At 46.0% G+C, this 25,265-nt stretch overlaps 2 protein-coding genes across 3 annotated transcripts; both read right to left on the bottom strand.

Moving 5' to 3' along the window:
* Nucleotides 1–1,102: 1,102 nt before the first annotated feature.
* Nucleotides 1,103–5,733, bottom strand: LOC120641260 (eukaryotic translation initiation factor 4B1-like). Of its 2 annotated transcripts, none has more exons than XM_039917305.1 (3): nucleotides 4,466–5,731; nucleotides 2,631–3,026; nucleotides 1,103–1,477 (listed from the first exon to the last, which is right to left on the bottom strand). In XM_039917305.1, the coding sequence occupies exons 1-3, from the start codon at nucleotides 5,638–5,640 to the stop codon at nucleotides 1,453–1,455; spliced, it is 1,596 nt and encodes a 531-aa protein (XP_039773239.1). In that variant the 5' UTR covers nucleotides 5,641–5,731; the 3' UTR covers nucleotides 1,103–1,452. The 2 variants fall into 2 exon arrangements, 1 of the variants encoding a protein (XP_039773239.1); XR_005662208.1 differs by lacking the exon at nucleotides 1,103–1,477 and adding an exon at nucleotides 1,498–1,879 and having other exon boundaries at nucleotides 2,540–3,026; nucleotides 4,466–5,733.
* Nucleotides 5,734–18,423: 12,690 nt separating this feature from the next.
* On the bottom strand, nucleotides 18,424–19,288 carry LOC120641259 (probable purine permease 11). The gene has a single exon (XM_039917304.1). The coding sequence runs from the start codon at nucleotides 19,134–19,136 to the stop codon at nucleotides 18,633–18,635; it is 504 nt and encodes a 167-aa protein (XP_039773238.1). The 5' UTR covers nucleotides 19,137–19,288; the 3' UTR covers nucleotides 18,424–18,632.
* Between the last annotated feature and the right edge of the window lie 5,977 nt (nucleotides 19,289–25,265).

The raw sequence follows: 25,265 nt of genomic DNA, 5'->3' as shown, positions 1-25,265 counted from the left end.
CCATATTATTACTATCTAATGCACAAAATTATCAGTTAATAGGGGTGAGGATGGGTAGGAGGTGGAACAGTGAGGCTTTTAAGCATCTCCAGCATACCCTATATATTTTCTCTCTCCATCACCAATATTATTTTTTATATTTTTGGTAGCAAGTGTTATAGCAGATTACTCAAAGGATATATATTTTTTCTCTCTCCATCACCAATAATACTTTATATTTTTGTAGCAAGTGCTATAGCAGATTACTCGAAGAATAGAGTCAAGGGAGAAACCCCTACATTTGAGCATGAGGTGTGTTTTGGTGATTGCCAAAAAAAAATATAGGCTATGGGATTGGTAGTGTGCTGGAGTACCAAAAGGATAAATTCTCGGTGTTGGAGATGCTCATAGTCCCCTTTAGCCTTTTGTCCCACTTTTAGGCCTCGTTTGATTTTTTAAGTTTAAATCATAAGTCCCGTCACATCGTATGTTTACACACCAATTAGAAAAATTAAACATAGACTTGCTTAACTAATTTCACAAGTCGTGACTTAATCACGAGACAATTTTATTAAGTCTAATTAGTTCAGAATTTGATCACTAATTGCTACAGTAACCATCCTATAATTGTGTATTGATTGTATTTAATAGATTTGTCTAGAGCTCTAATTGTAACATATGCAATTAGTTTTATATTAAATTAGCATCTGAACACTCAAATTGACATCCGAATATTCGATGTGACAGCAACTTAAAAAACCAAACGTCAAATTGACATCCGAATATTCGATGTGACAGCAACTTAAAAAACCAAACGAGCCGCCTTAATACATATGTTTGGCTCCATAGGGACAAAAAAGACTAAAATGGGAGGGCTAAACTAAACTGTAGTTGGGTGGATGGTGGATCCAAACAAGGCCAATTTTCTGTTCTTGATCCGTGTGGAGCTATATGTTCAATTCGTTTATGGCTCTTCAGGTGTAGTTTCCTGGAGATATGTGGTAGTAATAATGTACCAATATGAATAGGCGGCAGAGCACGTCATGACATGACATGACAACGCAGAGATTTTACAGGGCAAAGACGGCACTATACAAAGAAACTGGGAAAAAAACACAAGTACTGGTACAAAAGATTAACTTCAAGATCTCCATTCCACATGCTCAAATAAACAACTTGCGACAAAAGCTGAACTTGAATACAGTAGGCATGAATAACAAGTTAGTATCGCAAGTTGCCAGGTCTTGTTTTGACATGGAAGACTGCAAAAAGGGAAATGAAAAACATTCTACAGCATACTGAGGTGACAATCAATAACTTCATGTGGAGTTATCTCCATCCTCTCCAATCTTCTAGACCAAACAAACATGACGAACACAAAATAACTTATTTTGCGCATCTTTTTCAAAACCAAAAAGGGACTGGGAACCAAAAAGTTTCCCTAACAATTAACAGATGCCAGGAGTCCCAATTTCACCATCGCTGCCTCGTCACTGGCCTGGAAGAAAAATGAAGAGTTGGATGAGAACCAATGGCAACTGTGCATGGTTTAAATGCTTGAGAAAACAAAGACAACTAATTTGCATCTAAATGGCACAGCCTTGTACTATTTTGAGAACTGCAGTATACAGTAAAGAGGGGTAGTCATAGTGTCATACAGAACACGCACTCACACTGGACTCCAAGCAATAATATCAGAAGGATTATTATGCCAATCATGGTTAATGGACTAATTGCATACCTAAGAATATTTAAAATTCACCAGCGTACATTAATCAAGTAACAAAATCAGTCTGACCAGATTGGTTGAGCTAACAGTAAATGTGTTGGAAAGTATATATTTTACGGGCATGTAAACTATATCGCGCTGAACCATTCAAACTTTACCCATGCTACTACACAATGTTCAAAAAGGCGTTTCTAGGCGCCCGCCTAGGCGCGACTAAGCTCTAGGCGAGGGGTTCCGCCTGGCCTAGGGGGGTAGGCGGTCCCCTAGGCGGCCTGTGGCGGCGGAGGTGGCAGGGGACGGCACGCGGCGGCGGAGGCAGGGGACGGGCACGGCAGCGGCGGAGGAGGCCGGGGACGGGCGTCGCAGCATTGGAGGAGGCAGGGACGGGCGCCGGCGGAGCAGAACGCAGGGGCGACGGGCGCCGAGGAAGCAGGGGTAGCGGCGGCAGATGAGGAGGTAGGGGCGGCGGAGGAGGAGGAGCAAGCAGGGGCAGCGGCGGAGGAGGAACGACGGCGGGAGGGTTGCGGCGGCCTGGGAGCAGAGGAGGAAGACAAGTGGAGGAGGCAGGGTGGGCGAGGATAAGGTTGTGGGTGTGGCTAGGGTATAAGTTGGGGTGCTTGATGGGCTTTTTATCTAACTTTTGGCCCACTATTCTCTGGTTTTCCTTTTCTTTTGGAGATAGTAGACATGTATGGTAAGAAATATCTACATATATAGCACCGCCTAGCAAATCGCCTTGAAACGCCTAGGCTCGACTAAGCTCGCCTAGGCTCTAGGCGGAGGGTCGCCGCCTAGAAACCGCCTAGCGCCTTTTTGAACATTGCTACTACAGTACTACTTTCTAAAAAACAATTTTCTGGACAAAATTATCTTGATTTATGAAAGCACGCAAGATCAAGTTAAGGAAGCAAACTGCACAAACCTATCTGAACTTCTGCTTCCACCAAAAGAGCCCCTTTCTCTGCTTCCTTGAAATCCCCATCTTTCTTCCTGCCTTGGGTGAGGTGGTTCCATACCACCACGAGAACGCGGTCTGTCCACAACTGTAGCTTGTGGTTCCTCCGCTAAACTGGTTGGTGGATGCACTGCAACCCTGCCTGCACCAGAACGCGGTCTTTGCGCAAATCGAATCTTGTCATCCAACTCCCTTGTAAGCTGCTCAAGTTGACTTTCCAACTGAGATATCTTCTCAGACAAATTTTTGGCATCTACCGAGGCTTGGTCAGAACCATCACTTATCTTTCCCTCGATTTCTTTCAGATCCACCTTCATAAGGTTGATTTCTTCTTTCAAATTTCTTTCTTCATCGGACTCTGACCTGAAAAGTATGATCCGCAAATATTCAAATCACATAGGAATACAGCCCCAAGAAACAAAATGGAAACATTTTCAGAGAAAAGGAATCAACACAGGCATTCGTTTGACGTGATAAAGTACCAAAGCAGTTAGGTCTTAACAGGAATTCAGGGAGGATTGAAGCTGCAACTGAACTAGTCATGTTGAGAAAAAGCAAACCATACAGGAAAGGTGGGATAAAAGGGGACATGTTTACCCTTGCATCATCTAATTTATCCCAAAGTTAGGTGAGTTTAAGCGGTCCAATTATCAGCAGTTTCAGATATCAAATATTCACGACCACAGAGTAGAGTTCAAGAAGAGACATTACCATTGTTTGGTATCTCAATAATACAAAATCATAGGAGAAAATGCAGAACTTTGCGTTCTTTTCAGTTAATGTAACACAATAACATATTTGCTGTTCAATGTGGAAGAAAATGAATTCTTTACATTATAGAAATTACAGTAGCATAAAGGTCTGCTAAAAAGTAATAAAATATCAGCCGTCAACACAAGCACTTTAAGTGCTTGCTTAGATGCCACAAATCTCGACCAAGCCACATGGGATGGGCAGGGGTTTCAGCAATATAAACAGGGCAAAATGGAAAAGAGCTCCAAGTAGTAAATGCAAAAGTCAAATATTTGGGCCATCTAAACAGGGCGTAATGGACAAAGAAAAGCTCCGAGTAATAACTGCAAAAGTTCGATGTCGCAAACAGGCAATGCATGAAATTACAGCTGCAGAAGAGCTGTATTACTCATGGCAACATGCCACATAAAACCATATAAGCATCTTTCTTTTGATGGATATTTACTAGCAAAGGTGAATGCTACATTATGCTAAATATGACTAGTAGACCCACATCAAATTCACCAAAAACCACCTGTTTAAGCACCATTCAACTTTGAAGAATTGCACAATGCTCAAATCAATCATGTATAACATCATAAGATCAAGGGTTACACATCAGCATGTGGCCATACGGTGAACTATGGCAGTGGGTGTAGTGTACCATGTTAGCCTATACTGCCTCTGGGCACAAAATAATGCCTTTGTTAACCTACTTACATTGCGAACAGAAGTATATGCATGTGCTATTTACGTGTAGGCATGTCAAGTGTGGGGCAGGGTTTCAGGGAGATTGTTTCTGGGTGTCCTAAGCACCAGAGTTCTATAATAAATGCAGGACTCACTTGTGCTTGGAACATAGTACTAAGCAATGGTTAATTTTAGCAAAGCAGACTTGTCAATTACCACAGGTTAAAAATACATCATAGGCAAGCGTTCCCATTACAACATCGCAATATGAGGTTTCAAGTGAGATTGCAGTTTTAACTTATGTTAGTACTCAGAATTGCAATGCAACAAGCACTAGAAGTGTTATGCGTAATCAAGTGACAGTTCCACAGACATCATACCTATTTACAGCACGATGCTCCAGCTCAAGGTCAATCTTCCTCCAATCTTTCCCTTTCTCCTGCAAAACAACTTCCCTTGGCTTGGCATCACCGAAAGGATTAAACTTTGGCCGTGCCCTGGGTGCCCCCTCACTTCCAACCACTGAAACCTGTGATCCAGGGCTCCCAGGGCGGGAGGAATGCGCACTATTTGGCCTGCTGGAGTGCGAGCTGGTAGGCCGACTGGTCTTCTGCTCAATCTCACTCTCGAACTTCCTCCAATCAACTCCCTTCTCGGCCAGCACATCCTCCCGGGGCCTTGCAGCCCCAAATGGGCTTGGCCGGTTGCGTGCCACCTCGGCAGGCGGCGAAGATGTAGCTGCAGGATCACGTTTCGGAGGATTGAGAACGATGCGCGGCCTCTCCCCCGCCCCCTCGCCGTTGTGTGGCATAGGGGTGGCTCCACGGACCCAACGGTCGGAATCAGAGGAAGCCGTTGAGTCACGGAAGCCCGGTGAGTCGCGGAAGCCGGACGAGCTGCGGAACCCACCGCCGGCGCCACCAGAACCGAGGCTGGGGTAGCGCGACGGGAGCGGCTTCTTGTCGCGCGACCAGTCGTCGATGTCATCCGCGTGGCCGAGCGGGGACGGCCCGCCGAACCTGTCGCGGCGGCCAGAGTCGGTGGCCGCCGGGGTGAACTTCTTAGTGGCCCCCCAGTCGTCGACCTCATCGGCGCGGGAGGGCATGTCGAGATCCGAGCTCCGGCCCGGCCCGCGGCGGCCCTCGTCGTCGAACCCGCGGCGCTCGCCTCCGCCGGGGCCGCCGAACCCGCCGCCGCCGTAGGAGCGGAAGCCGCGGGAGCGGTCGAGCTCCTCGGCGGAGCGCTCCCGGGGCCCCGTGGGCAGCATCATCATCTCGTCCGGGGTGAGGCCCCTGGGCTCCACGGGCGCGGCGCGGCGCTGGGCCGCGGCCGCGCCGTAGGTGGTGAACTCGGAGAACGAGAGGGTGGTGCCCTTGTTCTTCTTCTTGGACTTGCCCCCGCCGGCCGCGGCCGCCTCGCGGAGGCTGGGGAAGCTGGCGGCGCCGCCGGCGGGCTCGGGCGGCGGGACGGCCGCGGCGCGCTCGCGCTCCTCCTCCTCCTCGGCGCGCTCGGCGTCCAGCGCCCACGCGCCGACGCCGCCCCAGGGCTTGGCCATGGCTGCTGCTGCCGCCGCCGCCGCCGGTGCGAGATCTAGGGTTTGGTGGTGCTCGGAGGCGGAGCCTCGGAGGGAGGTGGGTGTGAAATCCAGGACAGGGAGGCGGGTGTGAAATCCAGGACAGGGAGGCGCTTGCTGCTGCAGGTGGGGTGTGGGTGGGTTGGGTGGTAAAAGGCGGTGAGGGGCGCACGCGAAATCCCGCGGCTCCCAGGGGCGGAACCGCAAAACCGGCGTGCCAGCCGCGAGGCCCGCGACTCGCCTGGCGACGCCGCCGCTGGCCTCGTGTGTGACGGCGGCGCGAGCTGTGGTTTTCGCTGCGGCTACGCTAGCTGGCTGTGTCGACCGACGTGCGTGCGTGGCGCGCCGCTGCGGACATGTGATTCTTCTCCCGGAGGGACGTGGCGAGTGGCCGGCGCGTGGGAGGACGTGCGCCCTCGGTCGTCGTGTGGGCGTGCGGCCGAGGCGTCGCGTACCATCTCCTCCGCCGCTGCCCGATGGGTCCGGTCCCTGCCGCGTTGTTCATCTTCCTTCTCGTGTCGCCGTGTGTGGGGGTGGCTATCCGACAGACCCTCCGGAGGGGAGCGTCCAGCTGTGGAGGTGGCTTTATGTGGGTGTAAGGCGAGCTCCAACGGCTCACCGTAAGCCGCCCCCACCCTACGTAGGGGGGCTTTGGGGGAGCGGGCGCTCCAACGGTTCCCCCCACAGCTCCCCCTACTTAGGGGGAGAGATGAATCTCCCCCCACGTATGGGGGGAGTTTCAACTCCCCCTATATCTCTAATCACACCGTTTCTTCGCGATATTAATCTCGTTTGAGCCCCGTAACACGATGATAATATGTATTATGGCAGTACAAATACTGTATGATTTTTTTTTAAATTCAAAAATATTAAATAAATAGTTAGTTAATGAGTGATAGTATATAGGGAGAATAGATATGGGGGGAATGGTTGGAGAGAAAGAGTTATAGGGGGAGGAATCTTTTGGAGGGATGTAGTAAAATATAGTAAATAGTACGTTTGGGGGGAGTTGGATGGGGGGAATGGTTGGAGAAAGCCTAATCAGGTTCACCTTTTCGGTCGGAAATACCGAAATTTCGGTGATTTTTTTTGTTTTCGGTGAACACCGGGATACGAATTTCGGTCCGGAAAGTTTGTGATTTCGGTTTCAAATTCAAAAGTATGAAAGTCAAACTTTGGTAAAAAAACGAAATTCGCTACAGTGAAAACGAAATTGTGAACCCTGGGTGGAATACAAGTTCGCAATCCTACGGGTGATGGGTAACCTGTGCAGCAAGCGCCGTGTTTGGTTGACACCACGAAAAAAATTCACAAAAAAACGAATACATGCATGGAGTGCTAAACGAAGTTTATTTACGAAATCTTTTTACGGATGAGTGTAACTTTTCGAGACGAATCTAATGACGATAATCAATTCATGATTTGCTACATTGATGCTACAGTAACTATCCTCTAATCGTGCGGTCAAAGTCCTCATTAGATTTGTCTCGCGAATTTACCAGGGATCCTGCAGGTGGTTTTGTAATTAGATTTTATTTAATACTCTAAATTACTAGTCAAAAATACAAAAAAAATTACGAATTTTTTTTCTGCCCTAACCAAACACGGCCAAGAGTAGTGTAAGGTAAATTTTAGAAAGCTAGAGTGCAAAGATTAAGATAGTGACGGCAAATGTATAACGTGTTTGGATTTACCTTTAGACTATCCAATCAAATCACTGACGAACTAAACATCCGGTGAACTTTTTTACTGATGTTAATTACTTATTAGGCCAACTTTGACGAGAAAATAAAAGAACATGCAGGCGGGGTGAGTCTACGGCTAGCCCATGATGGGCATCCATCCAAACGCTTACAATCAGCACGAGTAATCCAAACAAGCCTATACAAACCATAGTGATACTCATGATATATAGGATCCCACAGATAACGATATCTACTTGTGCAATTAGACTTCGAAGTATTTGGGCACGCGAGAATAAAAAAAGATAGGAGCAAGGATGCAAAAGGGTACTTATAATATTTTTAGTCAGCTAATTAATTATTACGATAGCATGCAACTCTAGTTTATTTCTCCTTTTGAATTATTTACGCAGAATACCACTCTAATTCATTTTATCAACATTTTGGATTGACTCTATACCCAAAATACATATATAACTTGCATCCCTACATAGGAGTCAACAAGAATCCATCTAATGAAATGAAGCGTTTTGATAGTCTACTATTATTGTAGATGGATTTGGTTTAGATCCGTATCAAGAATCTTTGCAACTGCATTGTTTGTGAGCCTTCAATCCTAGGAATGAATTCTTGTCAAAAAAAAATCCTAGGAATGGATTTGCAGGTCCTGAAACCTCAGCAAAGAAGCCAAATGCAAAAAGGATGAATTTAATTCGTCGCGATCTTAGTCGTGCAGGTTGGTGAGACTTGCACACCATGTTGTGCATCGGCCGATCACAACAAAATGAATAGCGTATTTATGGAAGAACTTCGGCATCAAAAATGGTACAAACTCACTGCCACAAAGAATCTTCTTTTCAGATACAGGAAGTCTTGATATTTCCCAGGTTGCTACATCCCGATCCCATTTCCGCTATCCACCGAATGGCTTTCTCTCTGTTGACGCTTTTTACGGGCCAACACACGATCACGCTAGGTCGCGCGACACGAGGAGGAGCTCCTTACAGCACCTCCTGTGTAGAGCGGTTAGACCGGTCAGAGGGACCGGTCAGACCGGTCGCCGTGCAGAACGGCGACGATCCTACGAACGCTCGCCCGGGAGGGATCCCGTCGGGGCAAGCGCGTGTAGGGTTGCCCTAGGCTCGGCAGGCCAGCTAGGGCGTCCTCAAACGCCATGGAGACGAGAGAAGAACAGCATGTCGAGGTTGGAAAAGTAGGGTAAAAGTAAAAAGATAAAAGATGTGTTTTTGGTAGATTCGATTGGGTTGTCCCTTTAATCGGCCGTGACCCTCTATATTTATAGGGTGGGGAAGACTTACCCCGCAAGAAATCCTGTTTACAGATCTAAATCTATTAAGAACTCTAATTGTACTCGGACTCCTCCTAGACCGGTCAGACCGGTTGGTCATCCCAGACCGTCTACAGACGCTTAGACCGGTCAGACCGCCTGGACACACCGGTCAGACCGGTCTGTTCAGGTTACTGCCAATTTTGGTCGTCAACACCCTCCTCGTTTTCATTCTTCTTCTTTTTTCTCCCAATCATCTCTTATTTTAAATTCTTTTTTCTTTGACCCTGTGATTTTGCAAGAGTGATTCTTATATTAATATATGTGATGAATCGTCAAACTAAGCCTTTTTATTTAGAGAAGAAAGGCATTTGCGCCGCTCAGTTGAGTCGCTAAAAACAATTCTGCATATGCTTCGTCGTTGACTTTGTTTGATAATACAAGAGGAGCGTCCAAAGTCATCAGCTTTCCGCAGATGCGTGAGCTGATCAAGAACCGAGAGGGAAAGATAACGGCAGGTGACCTACCAACAAAGCACCAATTGGGGGTTGGTAATGGCTTAAAGAAAACTGAGAACAAAAAAAAAGGTTAGCTTTGCCGTATGATCATCTAAAAAAGAAAGGCTCGGCCATCTGATATTCTGACGAGTGCCTTGCGCGAGCCTTCGCGCGTAATTTATTTACTTATTTTATTTCTGTTTGGCAATATAAATTTATATAGAGGTTTGTAGTAGATGTATAAATAAATGGATATACATAGATAGAAATAGGATATTTATTTTTAAAGCAAAAAAGTAGTAGCTGAAATCCGACATCTCAATCTCGCCGTCGAAGGCGGCCGGGAGCAGTCCTCGGGCATCTCCTCACCATGCAATGCGCGGCTATCACACCCGACCTGCGGCACCGCGGCATACTGGAGCGAGGCCGGGTCGCTCGCCGGTGACGGCATGAACTCGCCGCACCCGTCGAGGGCGTGCCCGGCGGCCCGCCCAAACTCGCCGCGTGGCTCTCCGACCTAGCTTCACTGTCATCGTTGTATTAGAGCACACACCTATTCGGAGGCCACCAAAATTACCGGTCGAGAGTTCTAGATTCAGATATTTTGCAGTGACCGAATGGAGAGCCGACGCGTGGACCATTCATGTCTCAAGGCCTCAAAGATAACGATGGCACGGCCAGTCACATGCACTGTCAATTTAGGATGTGGCCGGTCTGCCCTTGCGCCGACCTTCGGGGCATTCACATATAGAAATTAGGGTCGTGATTAGATTCGAAACTTTTATCCCAAAAACGTCACATCGAATATTTGAGCACATGCATGGAATACTAAATAAAATCTATTTACGAAACTTTTTACACGGATAGGTTGTAAATAGCGAGACGAATCTAATGAGCCTACTTAATCTATGATTTACAACATTAGTACTACAGTAATCATTCACTAATTATGAGTTAATCATGAATTAAGTATGCTCATTAGATTCGTCTCGTGATTTATAACACATCTGTGCAAAAGTTTTTTAAATAGATTTTATTTAATACTTCGAAATAGCAAGATTCCCTTTTTTCGTAGCCAGACAGTAATTCTACAGTAACCGTCCACTAATTATGAGTTAATCATGAATTAAGTATGCTTATTAGATTTGTCTCTTGATTTGCAGCCCATCCGTGTAAAAGGTTTTGTAAATAGATTTTATTTAGTACTTCGAAATAGCAAGATTCCCTTTCATCCGTAGTCATACAGTGGTACTACAGTAACCGTTCACTAATTATGAGTTAATCATGAATTAAGTATGCTTATTAGATTCGTCTCGTGATTTACAACCCGTCCATGTAAAAGTTTTTGTAAATAGATTTTATTTAGTACTCTGAAATAGTAAGATTCCCTTTTATCCGTAATCATCGGATCGCGATCGGACGGCCTAATTTTTCCGGCCTACGTGACCTGCCTGGCCGCTCGCCGCAGATTCGTCTCGTGATTTACAAACCATCCGTGCAAAATGTTTTGTAAATAGATTTTATTTAGTACTCCGAAATAGCAAGATTCCCTTTCATCCGTAGCCAGAAAGTGATTCTACAGTAACCGTCCACTAATTATGAGTTAATTATGAATTAAGTATGCTTATTAGATTCGTCTCGTGATTTGCAGCCCATCCGTGTAAAAGGTTTTATAAATTGATTTTATTTAGTACTTCGAAATAGCAAGATTCCCTTTCATCTGTAGCCATACAGTGGTACTACAGTAACCGTTCACTAATTATGGGTTAATCATGAATTAAGTATCCTTATTAGATTCGTCTCGTGATTTACAACTCGTCTATGTAAAAAGTTTTGTAAATAGATTTTATTTAGTACTCTGAAATAGCAAGATTCCCTTTTATCCGTAGCCATCGGATCGCGATCGAACGGCCGAATTTTTCCGGCCTACGTGGCCTGCCTGGCCGCTCGCCGCAGATTCGTCTCGTGATTTACAACCCATCCGTGCAAAAGGTTTTGTAAATAGATTTTATTTAGTACTCCGAAATAACAAGATTCCCTTTCATCCGTAGCCAGGAAGTGATTCTACAGTAACCGTCCACTAATTATAAGTTATTCATGAATTAAGTATGATTATTAGATTCGTCTCGTGATTTGCACCCATCCGTGTAAAAGGTTTTATAAATAGATTTTATTTAGTATTTCGAAATAGCAAGATTCCCTTTCATCCGTAGCCATATAGTGGTACTATCGTAACCGTTCACTAATTATGAGTTAATCATGAATTAAGTATGCTTATTAGATTCGTCTTATGATTTACAACCCGTCAATGAAAAAAGTTTTGTAAATAGATTTTATTTAGTACTTTGAAATAGCAAAATTTCCTTTTATCCGTATCCATCGAATCGCAATCGGACGGCCGAATTTTTCCGGCCTACGTGGCTTGCCTGGCCGCTCGCTGCCCCTCGGGGCTTTATCCGTATCCATCGAATCGCAATCGGACGGCCGAATTTTTCCGGCCTACGTGGCTTGCCTGGCCGCTCGCTGCCCCTCGGGGCTTTAACATATAGAAATTAGACAAGTCCCGTTCATTCCCTGACGGCTGGCTACTGACGCAGGCTCGGCGTTGATCGTGCTTTCCATGGCACCACCATCAAATTCGTTTTCTTTTTTCTGTTATTATACTTTGGATTGTTTGGTCAGAAGAAGCCACAACCATTCAATTCAAGGTAAGAAGGTTTCGCAGAGGAAGGCGCACCACTACCACTGGCGCTGAACTTCTGGACTTCACGTCCTGCCTGAAGAACTACTGAACTAGTAGTGCGCAACTATTCGCCTGCCCAGGCACCAGCAGTGCTGAAGGGAGCTTTTTCATCATGGGGCAACACTACGGACCTTTTCATCATGGTCTGCCGGTGTGGAGTTCAGCATTCGGTGGAGGTCATTGGACCAGGCCTCCGTGAACGCTTTCGGGGAAGCTTTCCGATCAGAAGCAAGCGGAAGCCTATGAGATGCGTCGAACTTTCACAAAAGTTTCTGAAGCTGACGCGAAAGCCAGTGGTTAAACTCTTGAGATGATAATCACAAAACCACCACCAAGCGTTGTGTCTGAAACGCAATGCCTGAACTCTATCTCGCGATCTATTAGCTTCAGGCATCGGCTTCAATACCTTTAGAGTTCCATAATTTCTCAAGAAGGGTACGCGCAGTATTGATCATTTGACAAAATATCTTTTAAAAAAAATAAATTTGACAAAATATATCGTGATTTTTCACAAAATATCTAGTGTTTTCCGCAAATATTAGGAGTCGCTCGGGCGACTGTCAGTCAAACCATCGCACAAGCCTCAATAACTATTTTTTGTTTTGGAACAAATTCTTTTTGTTCCCGAATAATTTTTTTATTGCTTGAACAATTAAAAAATTGTTCCGGAACAAAAATTTTTTTTGTTCTGAAATAAATTTAACTGAATTACATATATAAACTAATTTGTTGTGTTAGTTTAGACTCAAAATATAAAATCGAGGCTAGTATGACATGTTGGCTGGCATGACCCCCAGCAGCACTTTCCCTCCTCGCTATTTTGGTATTTGACAAAACCAAACGGCAATTTGGCCCAAAATGCAAAAAAGGTCGCAGCGGCAATTTCGCCCACCCCACCCTATGGGCCAGCACGTGAGAAAATTGAACGGCCCAAAATAGCTAAGAATCTCTTTCTGGCCGGCCGTCCGATCGAGTGCGTGGACGGCCAAGTATGGCTGGGCATTCGAGCTACTCGAAAATTTCGGATCGGATATTTCGGGTTTCCAAAAATACTAACCGAAATTAGTTGGGAAAAAAACCCCCGAAAATTCGGGTTCGGGTTTACCCGAACTACCCGACCTGCTGAGTAGAGAGAGTAGACGAGACGCAGCTGGTCTGCAGCTCGCCGAGGAGGCCGGGGGTAAGAACAGCGCTGCTGCCACGGCGGGCTCCGGGAGGCACGCGAAGACGACGTCCGCGTGCGCGTGCGCGACGGGGTCTGCGACGGACGCGAGGGCAAAGAGGACTGGCGGAGGTTGGAGAGGCAAAGCAGGGAGGCAGCAAGGTAGCCGGAGATGAGCGCGGCGTGCCAGTGGAGAGCGTGGGAGGCGGAGGCAGACCTGCACGCACGGAGGTGGGAGAGGAGCGTCGGCAGCCCGATGGGATCTGCTGGTGGGTGCTGGCTTCGGCGTCTCGCCGTCCGTCTAGGCGTCGAGATGTGCCGTCACGGCCTCCCTGGGAGTTGCGGCCGGAAGTCGGAGCCTGATGGCTTTGTATGCAACGTGGGGGGTTAGGGTTATTGGGATTTGGGCCTTTGGAGTAGCGGGATTTGGGGGCCTTCGTGGGTTGGGCTGAAAATAGTGGGCTGGGCCTGACTATTTCGGGTTTGTTAAGGAATTCGGGTACCGGGATCTTAAACCTGAAATACTCGTAATATTTTCGGGGTACCGTGGCTTAGTATCCGAAGTAGTGTTCGGGTTTTTCGGGTTCGGGTTCGGGTTCGGATTTCGAGTTTCGGGTAATATGCCCAGCTATACGGCCAAGATCGGGCGAAGCGCGGCTTTTTTGCAAAAAAGCCCTCATACTTAAGCGAAATCAACCCGCAGTCTTGCTTCCTCTCTCGGTTTATTTTTCAAAAAAAAACCCTTGATTTTTACCAAAATCAACTCGCAGTCCGTGCCTTCTTATGGGCTTATCTTTTGCCTTGCTGGGCCGGCCTGCTTGGAATGGGCCAAAAACGGCCCGTGAGACTCTTCTCCTTTAATACGATTTTATTTTTTCTTTTTAAATTAGAGATCTTTCAAAATTTATACAAAATCATAAAAAAATTATAAAAATACCAAACTAATTTTGATGAGTTTCTAATGACTAGATCTATGCATTAAACTTAAAATATCATATGATTTAGTGTAATTTATTTCCCATGTGAACTAAAAAATATCTCCTCCATCTTAACAAAAAAAAAAATCTAAAATCAAATCCTGTAAATCCATACCCTTTTTCTTACTCTTTGTTTCCTGACTCTTTCATTTAATGCTAACTCGTAGTACAAATACTTGAACATAAATAATCACGTATATACATATAAATAGCATAGTACTTCACTATATATGGTACATGATATTCCGTACATTCGCACATACAAGTACATCATGTCACACATATAAATATTTGAAATGAAGATACACAAATAACATAATATACTTGCAATATATGCCGTAGATACAAATATATAAACACGCATATATATATATATATATATATATATATATATATATATATATATATATATATATATATATATATATATATATATATATATATATAGCGACAGCTACATCGATGCATAGCTAAACTACATACTCATCCAATCACTCTAACCCTAAATCACACACACTGGCCATACGCGGCAACGCCGCGATTATTTCTAGTCATGGCGGAAGCCTAAACCATAAGAGCATCTCCAAGAGTAACTTATTTTTTCCTCATCCTTATTTTATGGGATAAAAGTCAACAAACAACTCTTCAATAGTTCTCCATTCTATTTCTCCATCTCCTAACAATTGGCAAATTAGATTTTCTTGTGCGTAAAAATACACACGCCTCCGTCGCTCCCCATCACCCCTCCCCCGTGACTTTTTTTGTCGCGTCGTCTTCTTCCCCACGCCATCCCTCCTTTGCGCCATGGATCCAATCCAATCTTTTGATTTTTTTTCCCCATGTTAGGATTTAGGGTTTAGTTTCTATGGCCGTTGCTGGCCTCTCTGCCATGAACTGCGCCCGCCGCGACTTCTTTCCGCACCGATTCCGGCCGCCATGGTGCATCCCCGGCGCAAGTAAGAGGTAAAATGAAACTCTCTCGTCATCCTCTTTCTTTTTCCCCAAATTTCAAGACCTCTCGTGCCCTAAATCACCGACAACCTAATCTGCAAGAAGCTCCTGTCTGCCAGCCATATCCACCAGCCATAGAGGTTTCTCGTGGAATTCTCCTTGTGGGGCCACAACTTCTTATTTTTAGGAGTAAAAATAGAGAACTATTAGAGATAGACTCTTTTTTGCCTCTCTATACCTATTTGGAGAGTTGGTAAACAATAAGTTTTGAGAAAAAATATTAGAAACTCTTGGAGATGCTTTAAGATAATAATACCAACGAAGCGATGTCCCCCCAAAATAAAAACCAGCAACGGCCTAGTCGGCTACCAGTCTATCACCACCATCTGTAGCTTGTTTGTGAAAAAAATGGATCATCTCGAACAATTATTTTCTTTTTAAAGAACAATGTTGGGAACTATATAAATGTAGTGATAAAATTTGGAAATGAAGATACTCTGTTTGTTTCTAAATAATAAACTAATTAGTAGTTAGTTTGCACTAAACCTATAATCTTTTATTAACAAAGTGAAGGAAGGATGATATTAAGACGAGCTGTGGTTAGTAACACATAACTATCATGCGTATTATCCATTCTTTTCATATGGAGTTTTTTCTTTGCCTCTGCTTCTTTGTTGAACCACATAGTATTCTACACTTATATATGTTTCAATATATTTGGAAACTTTGGATCATCAATAATTTGTAAAAAAAATAACCAAAAAATTAGGAACAGCGGCGTCTGATCAAGTTCCACCAATACCAATACAGCATGTCCCCAAAGCAACTCAACAACAGCAACCACGACCGGGATAAAGCGCGACTAGTCACGCGGACGTACAACCGCGTGACCCCTACTCCTTTCCGATTTGCTTCATATCTATGTACAACTGGTCTGCGTAGTTTTTTTTAGCATGAACCTTCTTCATAAAAAATATTTTATCTCCACCGTACTATCTCCGTTTTGAATACTGTCGGGTACTATAACTATGGGGCACCCTAACCCTGGGCTAAAACGCGCGCAAAACATAATTCGGCACCCGGGCCGGATCCCTCCCGAACTCGGACGCCCGAAGCCTCTTTTGGAACGGAAAGCCCAAGACACGCTTGGCCCACGGCCCAGCACCACGATTCGGCCCCTCTAAGGCCTCGCTGACCGAAGACGAAATCTCCGCCTCGCTCGAGGGTCGTCCGACGGGGCCCCTCGATGCGAGGATGATCTCTGCCTCGTTTGAGGGTCGCCCATCGGGGCCCCTCGATGCGAGGATGATCTCCGCCTCGCTCGAGGGTCGCCCATCGGGGCCCCTCGATGCGAGGACAGACTCCGCCTCGCTCGAGGCTCCCTCGGCTGAGCCCTCCATGTGGCCTCGGTGTGGGGGAAATCTCCGCCTCGTTCGAGGCCACCTTCGGCGGACGGAAGCTACGGCCCAACTACCCCGCTGGACGGGACACATTTACTCGTCAACCACTCCGCGGCGGGTGGCGGGTGGCGGACGATGTCAGGCGGCGTCAGCTGGCGTTGGCCATCATGCCACATAGCGGACGTGACCGGCGTCTCATCAGCCTGCACCCACCACTGTGCCGCTATTCCCGGTGTGGGGCGGGACTGTGGAACTCTGTGCGGACTTGCCTGACACCCCCCGCCACTGTGCCGCCTACCCCTTGTACTTTTCCTCTCCGCAGGACTTTCAGAGGGCATGGGCGGCGACCCTCGAACACAGTACGGCTCTTGACCAGGGCAAGACTAGGACGGCGGCACCCTCGACGCCTCACCTCATCCGACGTGGGATTCTGCGTATTTCTACAGCCATCACCACGCCGTTGACTGGCGCCACAGGACAAGGACGCGCTCCGGGCATGGGCGGAAGGATTCGCAAGGACGATGACCATGACTTGCGCCATGCCCCACAGCGCTCGGCGACAGGGAAGACCAACTGTTCTCCCCCGGACCACGGGGGGAGAAGAAGACGCCCTCACCAATCCCCATGCATGTAACCCTACTTCCTTGAGTCTATAAAAGGAGGAAGGGGGAACGGATCGAGGGGGGAGGGAGAGAGCTCACGTTCATTCCTACACAATCACACTCCACTCGATATTGGCACTTGCCTCAATCAAACCCCTACGCACTAGGGGACTTGGGAGCTTTCCTCCCTCTCCCTCCACAGCTTGTAGCCCCTACTACGAGCACTTAGGTGCAGGTAATACAGTGCATACCCCTCTGCTGGACGTACGGCCTTGTCGGCCAGAACCAGGATAAACCCGGTGTCATTGTGTTTCTTCTTGCACCAACCATCCGGAGGCAGGGACACGCAGCATATTCACTAGTTGGTGCTAGACCGCGAGGTCCGGACACCGACAAATACCGATTGTACTGTTGTGTTCTACATAACGAGATGAATAAAACTAGATCTCACTTGCATATATTTTGAAGAGGTTTTGCTATGGTAGTAAGTTGCTGTTTGTTATTTACATAAGGTGCCATAAAACGAATACACATAAGTTGCTGCACATATAAGATAAAAGTTGCTAAAAAAATAAGTCGGTTTCCATACTCATAAGTCATATAAAAATATTTCTAAAATAAAAGTTGTCACATATGTATAACAAAAAATTACCATAAAACAGAATATATTATACATATGAATTGTCACATATGCAAAATATAAGTTGACACACATATAAGATGAATGTTTTCACAAAAATATGTTTATAAGTTGTCCTAGAAACAAACTTACCACAAAATAATAATTTGTTATAAACATAAGTTGTCACAAAAATAGAATATGTTATACACATAAGTTGTCACAAGCACAAAATGTCACGCACGTAAGTAGTAAAGAATGACTAAGTTTTCATACACATAAGTTTATATACAAGTTGTCACACATATAAAATAGAATCTATTATACACATAAGTTGCTACACATATAAGATATTAGTTACAACATCAAAATCTATCATACACTCATAAACATAAGTTGACACAAAACAAAAATTTCTATGCGCATAAATTGTTGCCATAGGAAATCAATATACACATAAATTGCTACGAGAAAGAGAGGATGTGATCACATAAGTTGCTAGTAATGCAAAACATCGTCAAAATATATACAAGTGGGGTCTAGTTTTGTTCATCTCGCCACGTAGAACACAATGGTGTAATCCATTCTCAAAATGGAGATAATATAAAGGAGATAGAACATTTATTGGACAAGTAATATTAAAAAAAGAAGCATGCAAGGGAGGGAAGAAGGCAAAGCCAGGGGTGGGAGGCATGGGATGCGTGGGCTGCATGCATATCAGCCCGTGGCCAATTAATTTGCTGGGCCAGCCCGACATCGCGCGGGTCGCGCAATAAGTAGTCAGCGCGACTGATGGCTCGTTAGATTTTTCCTTCTAACAATACCGTCAACAACATGAGAAATATTGAAATAGGGAATAATTAACCAATTTGGAAACAAACAACATTTCGAACAATATAAATGTAGTAATAGGGCCACTGCAAGTCTGCAAAAGAAGATTGTTTAAACGTCGACGTCGTCAACAGACATGAGTTCTGAAACTAATTTTCAAGAAAAAGGTCATGTTGACGCCATGCCACGTCAACCAAGCAACGGAGGGCTAGCTAGCTACGCCTACACGCGCGGAGCACCTTGCTCAGCCACAGCACTGTCCCGAATGGGCATGGCACAATCGACTGGCTTCCCATCCTCGCGCGAGCAGAGTTTGCAGCCCGCCGGCGCGGAGCTCTCCTTCTCCCGAGCATCATCCTGCACGCGTCGGTCGTCGAGGTAGTGCTGGTACACGTACGAGAGGAACCCCCACACCGCCATGAGCATGGCCACCACCTTGATCCCCGTCATCCTGTCCCCAAACAGCGGCACCGCGAGGATGGGCACCAGCGGCAGCCCCAGGGTGCTCGTCACGTTGGCGAACAGCGACGACGCCCTCGTGATGAGCCGCACCATCCCCAGCGTCGCCGCCTGCCACGCCACCGCGATCCCCAGCAGCGTCGCCGCGTACCTCGCCGTCCCGCTCCTGTACCGGGCCACCTCCCCGCGGACCGCCCCCCACTCCCCCGTCGCGAGCATCGCCGCAGCCGCTACCGCCGAGGCCACCACGTTGGTGTAGATCTGCATCCTGAGCACCCACCGCAGCGTCCGCGCCCGGATCACCCGGTCGAAGGTGACCTCGAGGAGGGACAGGATGAACGCGTAGACGGCGGCGCCGGACAGGGTGAGGGCGAAGCCGAGCGCGCGCTTGCCGCGCGGCGCGTAGCCGCCGCCGGCCTCGTCGTGTTACACTCCAGTAATGAATGTCTCCATGAGTCCGGTTTGCAACAGATGGTGCAATTAGGCTGCTGCACCATGTGTCTGCGGTATTGAACATCTCCAGTCGGAACTGACTGTCTCGCGAGTCTCCAAAGAAACACGCGAATCTTGGAAGGAACTTTTATATTCCACAAGTCCGACCACTCCTTCTGGTCTGCTTGAACTTCAGATCGACCAGCATTGTGTTCAATCCAATCCGTCCTTCGCTTCCGGTTGTTTACAAGCATCCGATACACTGACCTGACCGAGAACAAACCGGATTTTTCATAGTTCCAGGCCCAGAAATCATTTTGCCTCCGGGTTGTTAAGGGTATGCTCGCTATAAGTTCACAGTCCATCGGCAGAAAATGCACTCTGAGCGCTTCTAAATCTCATGTCTTTAGCACTGGATCAATCAGTTCATGTACTTTCACCGGTGGTGTGTTGCTCAAACAGCTAACTGGCCTCATCATGCCATCTCTTGGCAGCCAGTTCATCTGCCAAACATCCTTCTCCTCACCGGTCCCAATTCGCCTAATTAAGCCTTGCTTTAGAACATCCTTCCCGTCGATAACAACTCTCCAAATTCTAGATGGAGAAGGTCCCAGTTCAGCTTCCAGGAAGTCTGTCTCCGGAAAGTAAACTGCTTTAAGAACTCTTGAACTGAGGGCCTGTGGTTCTTGGAGAATTCGCCACGCCTGCCTTGCTAATAAGGCAAGGTTGAATAATTCAATGTCCCTGAAACCCAAGCCACCCATATATTTTGGTTTTGTCATGTCTTCCATGCTACCCAGCATGTCCTCCTTTTACCCTCTTTGCTTCCCCACCAGAAACCTCTCAGCAGTCCATCAATATGTTGGCAAAGCCCTCGCGGTAATCTGAAACATGACATGGAAAAGGTCGGTAATGCTTGTGCCACAGCCTTGATTAAGACCTCCTTCCCACCAGCTGATAAGGTCTGTTCCATCCATCCTTGGACCTTCTTCCACACTCTGTCTTTAAGATATTTGAAGGCTCCATTGGTCGGAAGACCAACGTCTGTGGGCATCCCCAAATACTTCTCGCTTAGCGCCACATTGTGCACTTGTAGGGAAGCCTTGATCTCCTCCTGGACATTTCCATTAACACCCTTTGCAAAGTGAATGGAAGATTTGTCTGCATTGATCCTCTGTCCAGAGGCTTGGCAATAAGTGTTCAGAGCTTCCTTGACCACCTCTACACTCTCCCTATTTGCCTTAAAAAAACAGCAGGTTGTCATCTGCAAAAAGAAGGTGACTGGCCATCGGAGCCGATGCCGCCACTTTAATTCCACTTAAGCTCGATGACTGAGTTCTTGATTTTAACAGGAACGAAAGGCCCTCTGCTACTAGCAAAAACAAATAGGGTGAGATTAGGTCCCCCCTGATGAATTCTCCTTGAAGGAACAAAGGTGTCCAAACGGTCTCCATTAAAAAGCACTGAGAAGGAAATTGTTGTTACCAATCTCATAACCATCTCCACCCATAACCTGTGGAAGCCAATATGTATCATCACAGCCTTCAGATAGTCCCATTCTACTCTGTCATAGGCCTTCCCCATATCCAGCTTTAGTGCACAAAATCTGTTGCCCCTAGATCTCTTCTTTTTCATGAAGTGCATGTACTCATAAGCTGTAATAATATTGTCTGTAATCAAGCGCCCTGGGACGAAAGCTGATTGCTCCTCTGAGATGATCTCAGGTAGAACAATCTTTAGTCTGTTCGCCATCACCTTCGAGGCAATTTTGGAGATGACGTTACACAGACTGATAGGTCTGAACTGGCCCAACTTCTCCGGGTTTTCAACCTTTGGTATTAGCACAATACATATGTTATTGATCACAGTTGGGTCATCCTCCCCTCTCAGGACCCGGAGTACCACGGAAGTGACCTCATCACCACAAAGCTCCTAGTGACACTGGAAAAAATGCGCTGGCAACCCATCCGGTCATGGTGCCTTCGTCGGGAACATTTGAAATAAAGCCCTTTTGATCTCATCTTTCTCAAAAGGTGCCATCAGACCTTCATTCATTACCGCTGTCACTTTAGTCGGTATAGTATTCAAGACTTGGTCCATGTCTTGTTGGAAATATGACCTAGAGGCAATCATATTTTCTTGTATTCATGATTAATAAAGTGTTCCTTGAATATCCATGGATGACAACTTGTATTGATTAATGCTTATGTGAAGTATTTGTGAAACTCTTTATTTGTATGGATATTCTAAAGTGTTCCTAGTCAGAGTTTATGTGAGGACACACATGAATATTAGACTAGCACATGTATTGGTTGATTGACTATGTTTCACAAGTCATGGACATGGGGATGTCAAACTAATAATGTGGCCTCATGTGAGACATGAGATTGAACTGACCCAACACGAGATGATGACTTCTCATTACACAATATGTACGCTGTGTCCTAAGACCTGAGATCGTCGTATGTACTCAAGATGTGAACCGACTTACTTAGGAGCCATCAAACACTGCACCGTAACTGGGTAGTTATAAAGGCGGCTTTCGGGTCTGTCAAGAAGCATGCTGTGAGACATGGTCGCTCAAGACGGGATTTGCCCCTCTCTATAAGAGAGAGATATCTCTGGGCCCCTCTAGTGATTCGGATCAGGAAATGCATGGCCATGCTAGGGTTAAGAGTTAACCAAGGATTCCGAATCACTGGATCGAGAAAGAGTGGTCGGCTTCAAGCTAGACCAAATATCGTGAGGCAAAGGGAACAATATGTATATGATATTGTGGCGGCTCGTCTGATATGATCTTTACGTGCGCATAGGAATTGACATGTCTTGCTAGAGGCCACTATCTACTATTGGGCCGAGTAAGAGTACTCGGGCCATGTCTATTCGCATGTGAGCCATAGGGTCACACACTTAAGGGAAAGAAGCCTGATAAGGATGAGATCCGAATTAGACTGGGCTTTGGTGCACTAATGGGCCATTTATGCCCAAAAGGGGCACCCAAGGTGGGGCCCAAGGCAGCCCACCTAAGGGGCTATATAAACAGAGGAAGAGGCGCCTAAAAACCCTAACCCTGGCCGCCCCTCCTGTGCGCCAAGCCTTCGCGGACCTAGCAGTCCGGATCGTGACGCTTCTTCCCGTACGTGTGGATACCTTGGAGGTGCCGCATCTGCTGCACAAGAATGAGCCGCACGTGAGGAGGTTCACGCAATTGCACTGCCGGCTTCCATCTGCACTACACCGACGCGCTACAGAAGTTCCACAACCACGCGTCTAGTGGTAATCCTGTGATCTATAACTGCAGTAATCCTGTTTTATGTGGTAGAAAATTTTTGTTTTTGCTACCCCATATTCCTACAGCGGTATCAAGAGCCAGTGCTGTCTCGTTATATATTCGGATATGTGCATATGGAGATATGTGTAGTTTCAGATCGATCTATGACCTAGTTTCGTAAACTAGCTGCGAAGGTTGTGCAACGACATACTCCTACCAGTCGGTTTTCCGCCATCGGAGTTAAGTGATGCACATAAACCCGGTAGCTGCGGTTGGAGATCAATGTGATTGGTCGAATCGAAACTTAGGGCATAAGCCAGATGCATGAGATGCATAGGGCAGTAGATTGGATCTACTGCGAATTCCGTTTTATTGCAAAAGCGTGTTTTACAGTAAAACAGTCATAACTTTTGCATACGAACTCGGATTTAGGCGAATTTTATATCGATTTGTATCGACAGAAAAAGTTAGACTTGGTTCAGAACATCATTGCTGTTTTTACGAAATTTAGATTTGCGAAATTCGGCGTTTTAAGTTCGGACGTCGGAATCGCATAACTCTGTTTTGCAGGTTTTGTGATCGGTATGGCCTCTATGTATATGTGATGCATGTGTGTAATTGTTTCATGACCTGCGTGTCGTGATTATGACAATTCGGCCGGAGCCATATGAATTGTTGCATTTGATGTAATGGCCTGCGTGCCAACCTGTGATGATCCAAGTCATGAATGTAATTTTATTTACTAGCTATTATGTGTAATAGCAAGTTCTAGTTCTTGGAGTTTTCATCATATGAAAGATGGTGCACATGTACATGGAGATGGAGATCAACATGGTAAACAAGTTCCATGAAGATGATGATCTACATGGCGAACAAGTTCTATGGAGATGGAGATCACCAGAAGAACAAGGGCCATACTGATTCACAATTATGTGCTTGCCGTTCTTGATGTTTTACTATTACGTGCATCATATTAGAAGTAGAACGATCCCTCACAAACTTCGAGCTATCATGCCCTACCAACTAAACCTTGCACTGTCACATGTCTTGTATGATTGGTGGTGGGTCTATGAAATTAGGGCGCCACTGGTTTTCCTTGACTAGACAGGCTGTATCAGATACATGCACGCATAAAGGGTTGGTTAGCTTGATAAGGTCATCTAAACGGTTAAGGACCTAGGGGCATAAAGGTTGGAAACGAGACATGGAGATGTCACCCAACAACATGAGTCATATGTGACATGATTAGCAAAGAGTTGCTTACCGATCTATCTAGTCTTCTAGTGGTGATGCTAAAGCTCACTAGTCGACTTGATAGTTGTGGGTCTTGAATCACTAAGAATCAATAGATGGATATTGATTTTAGTGGGAGTAAATTCTGTTAATTGCTTAATATCGTTCACTCCATCATGAATACGTTTGTCTTAGTATTTTGCATTATTATTTTGTTGTAGATCATGGTCTGCAATAACACCCAATCCTTTTCATTGCGTTCGGTCCTTGAGAAGGACAAACTGAATGGGACTAACTATGCGAATTGGATCCGCAACCTGAGAATTGTTCTCAGGGCAGAGAAAAAGGAAGATGTTCTAGATACCCCATTACAAGAAGAGCCTGCTGATGATGCACCTACTGAGGAAAAGACTGCTTACAGAAAGGCTTGTGACAACAACCTTGAAGTAAGCTGCCTTATGCTCGCTTGCATGGAACCTGACATACAGATACAGTTCGAGACAAACCATGAGGCACACGATATGATCGTGGCGCTTTAGGACATGTTTCAAACTCAGGCCAGGACTGAAAGGTTCAATGTGTCCAAGGCCTTTGTCGAGAGCAAGCTGGCAGAAGGCACTGCAGTGGGTCCGCATGTAATCAAGATGGTTGGTTACACACAGAGGTTGGAGAAGCTGGGCTTCCCACTTGGCCAAGAGTTGGCCACTGATTTTATTCTCGCCTCTTTACCGCCAAGCTATGGGAACTTCATCTCGAACTACCACATGCACGGGGCTGAGAAGGGCTTGAATGAGCTGTGCGGCATGCTCAAGACGGCAGAGAGTGACATCAAGAAAAGCACAAGTGGTGACCATGTGATGGCTGTCCAGAATAAGGCTACTTTCAAGAAGAAAGGTTCTTCTTGGAAGAAGAAGAAGAAGGGCAAGGCTAAGGTTGCGAACCCCAAGCCAAACCCTACACCCAAGGCTAAACCTGGACCAGCTGCAGACAAGGAGTGCTTTCATTGTCACCAGCTAGGACACTGGAAGAGGAACTGCAAGCTGTACCTAACCACACAGAAGAATCATTCTTCCACCTCGGATACGCTTGTTGTTCATATTACAGAAATATTTCTCGCTGACTCTTATGTTAATTCTTGGGTATTTGATACCGGATCGGTTGCTCATATATGCAATTCGATGCAGGGAATGACAAAGAGTAGAAGCGTTGAAAGAGGAGAAGTTAACTTCCGCGTCGGCAATAATGCAAGAGTTGCTGCTGTGGCCGTCGGGACGATGCAACTTCACCTACCATCAGGATTTGTCTTGGAGCTTAGTAATTATTATTTTATTCATAGTTTGAGTCGAAACATTCTGTCTCCTTCATGTTTGATGAAGGATGGTTATTCTTTTGCGAGTGAAAACAATGGTTGTGCTATCTCTAAGAATAATATGTTTGTGGCTTTTGCGTCCATTGTGAAT

This window comes from Panicum virgatum, chromosome 7K (genome assembly GCF_016808335.1).
Source record: "Panicum virgatum strain AP13 chromosome 7K, P.virgatum_v5, whole genome shotgun sequence".
Lineage (NCBI taxonomy): Eukaryota > Viridiplantae > Streptophyta > Magnoliopsida > Poales > Poaceae > Panicum > Panicum virgatum.
The sequence above is the reverse complement of the archived record's forward strand: the minus strand, read 5'-3'. Positions and strand labels throughout refer to the sequence as shown.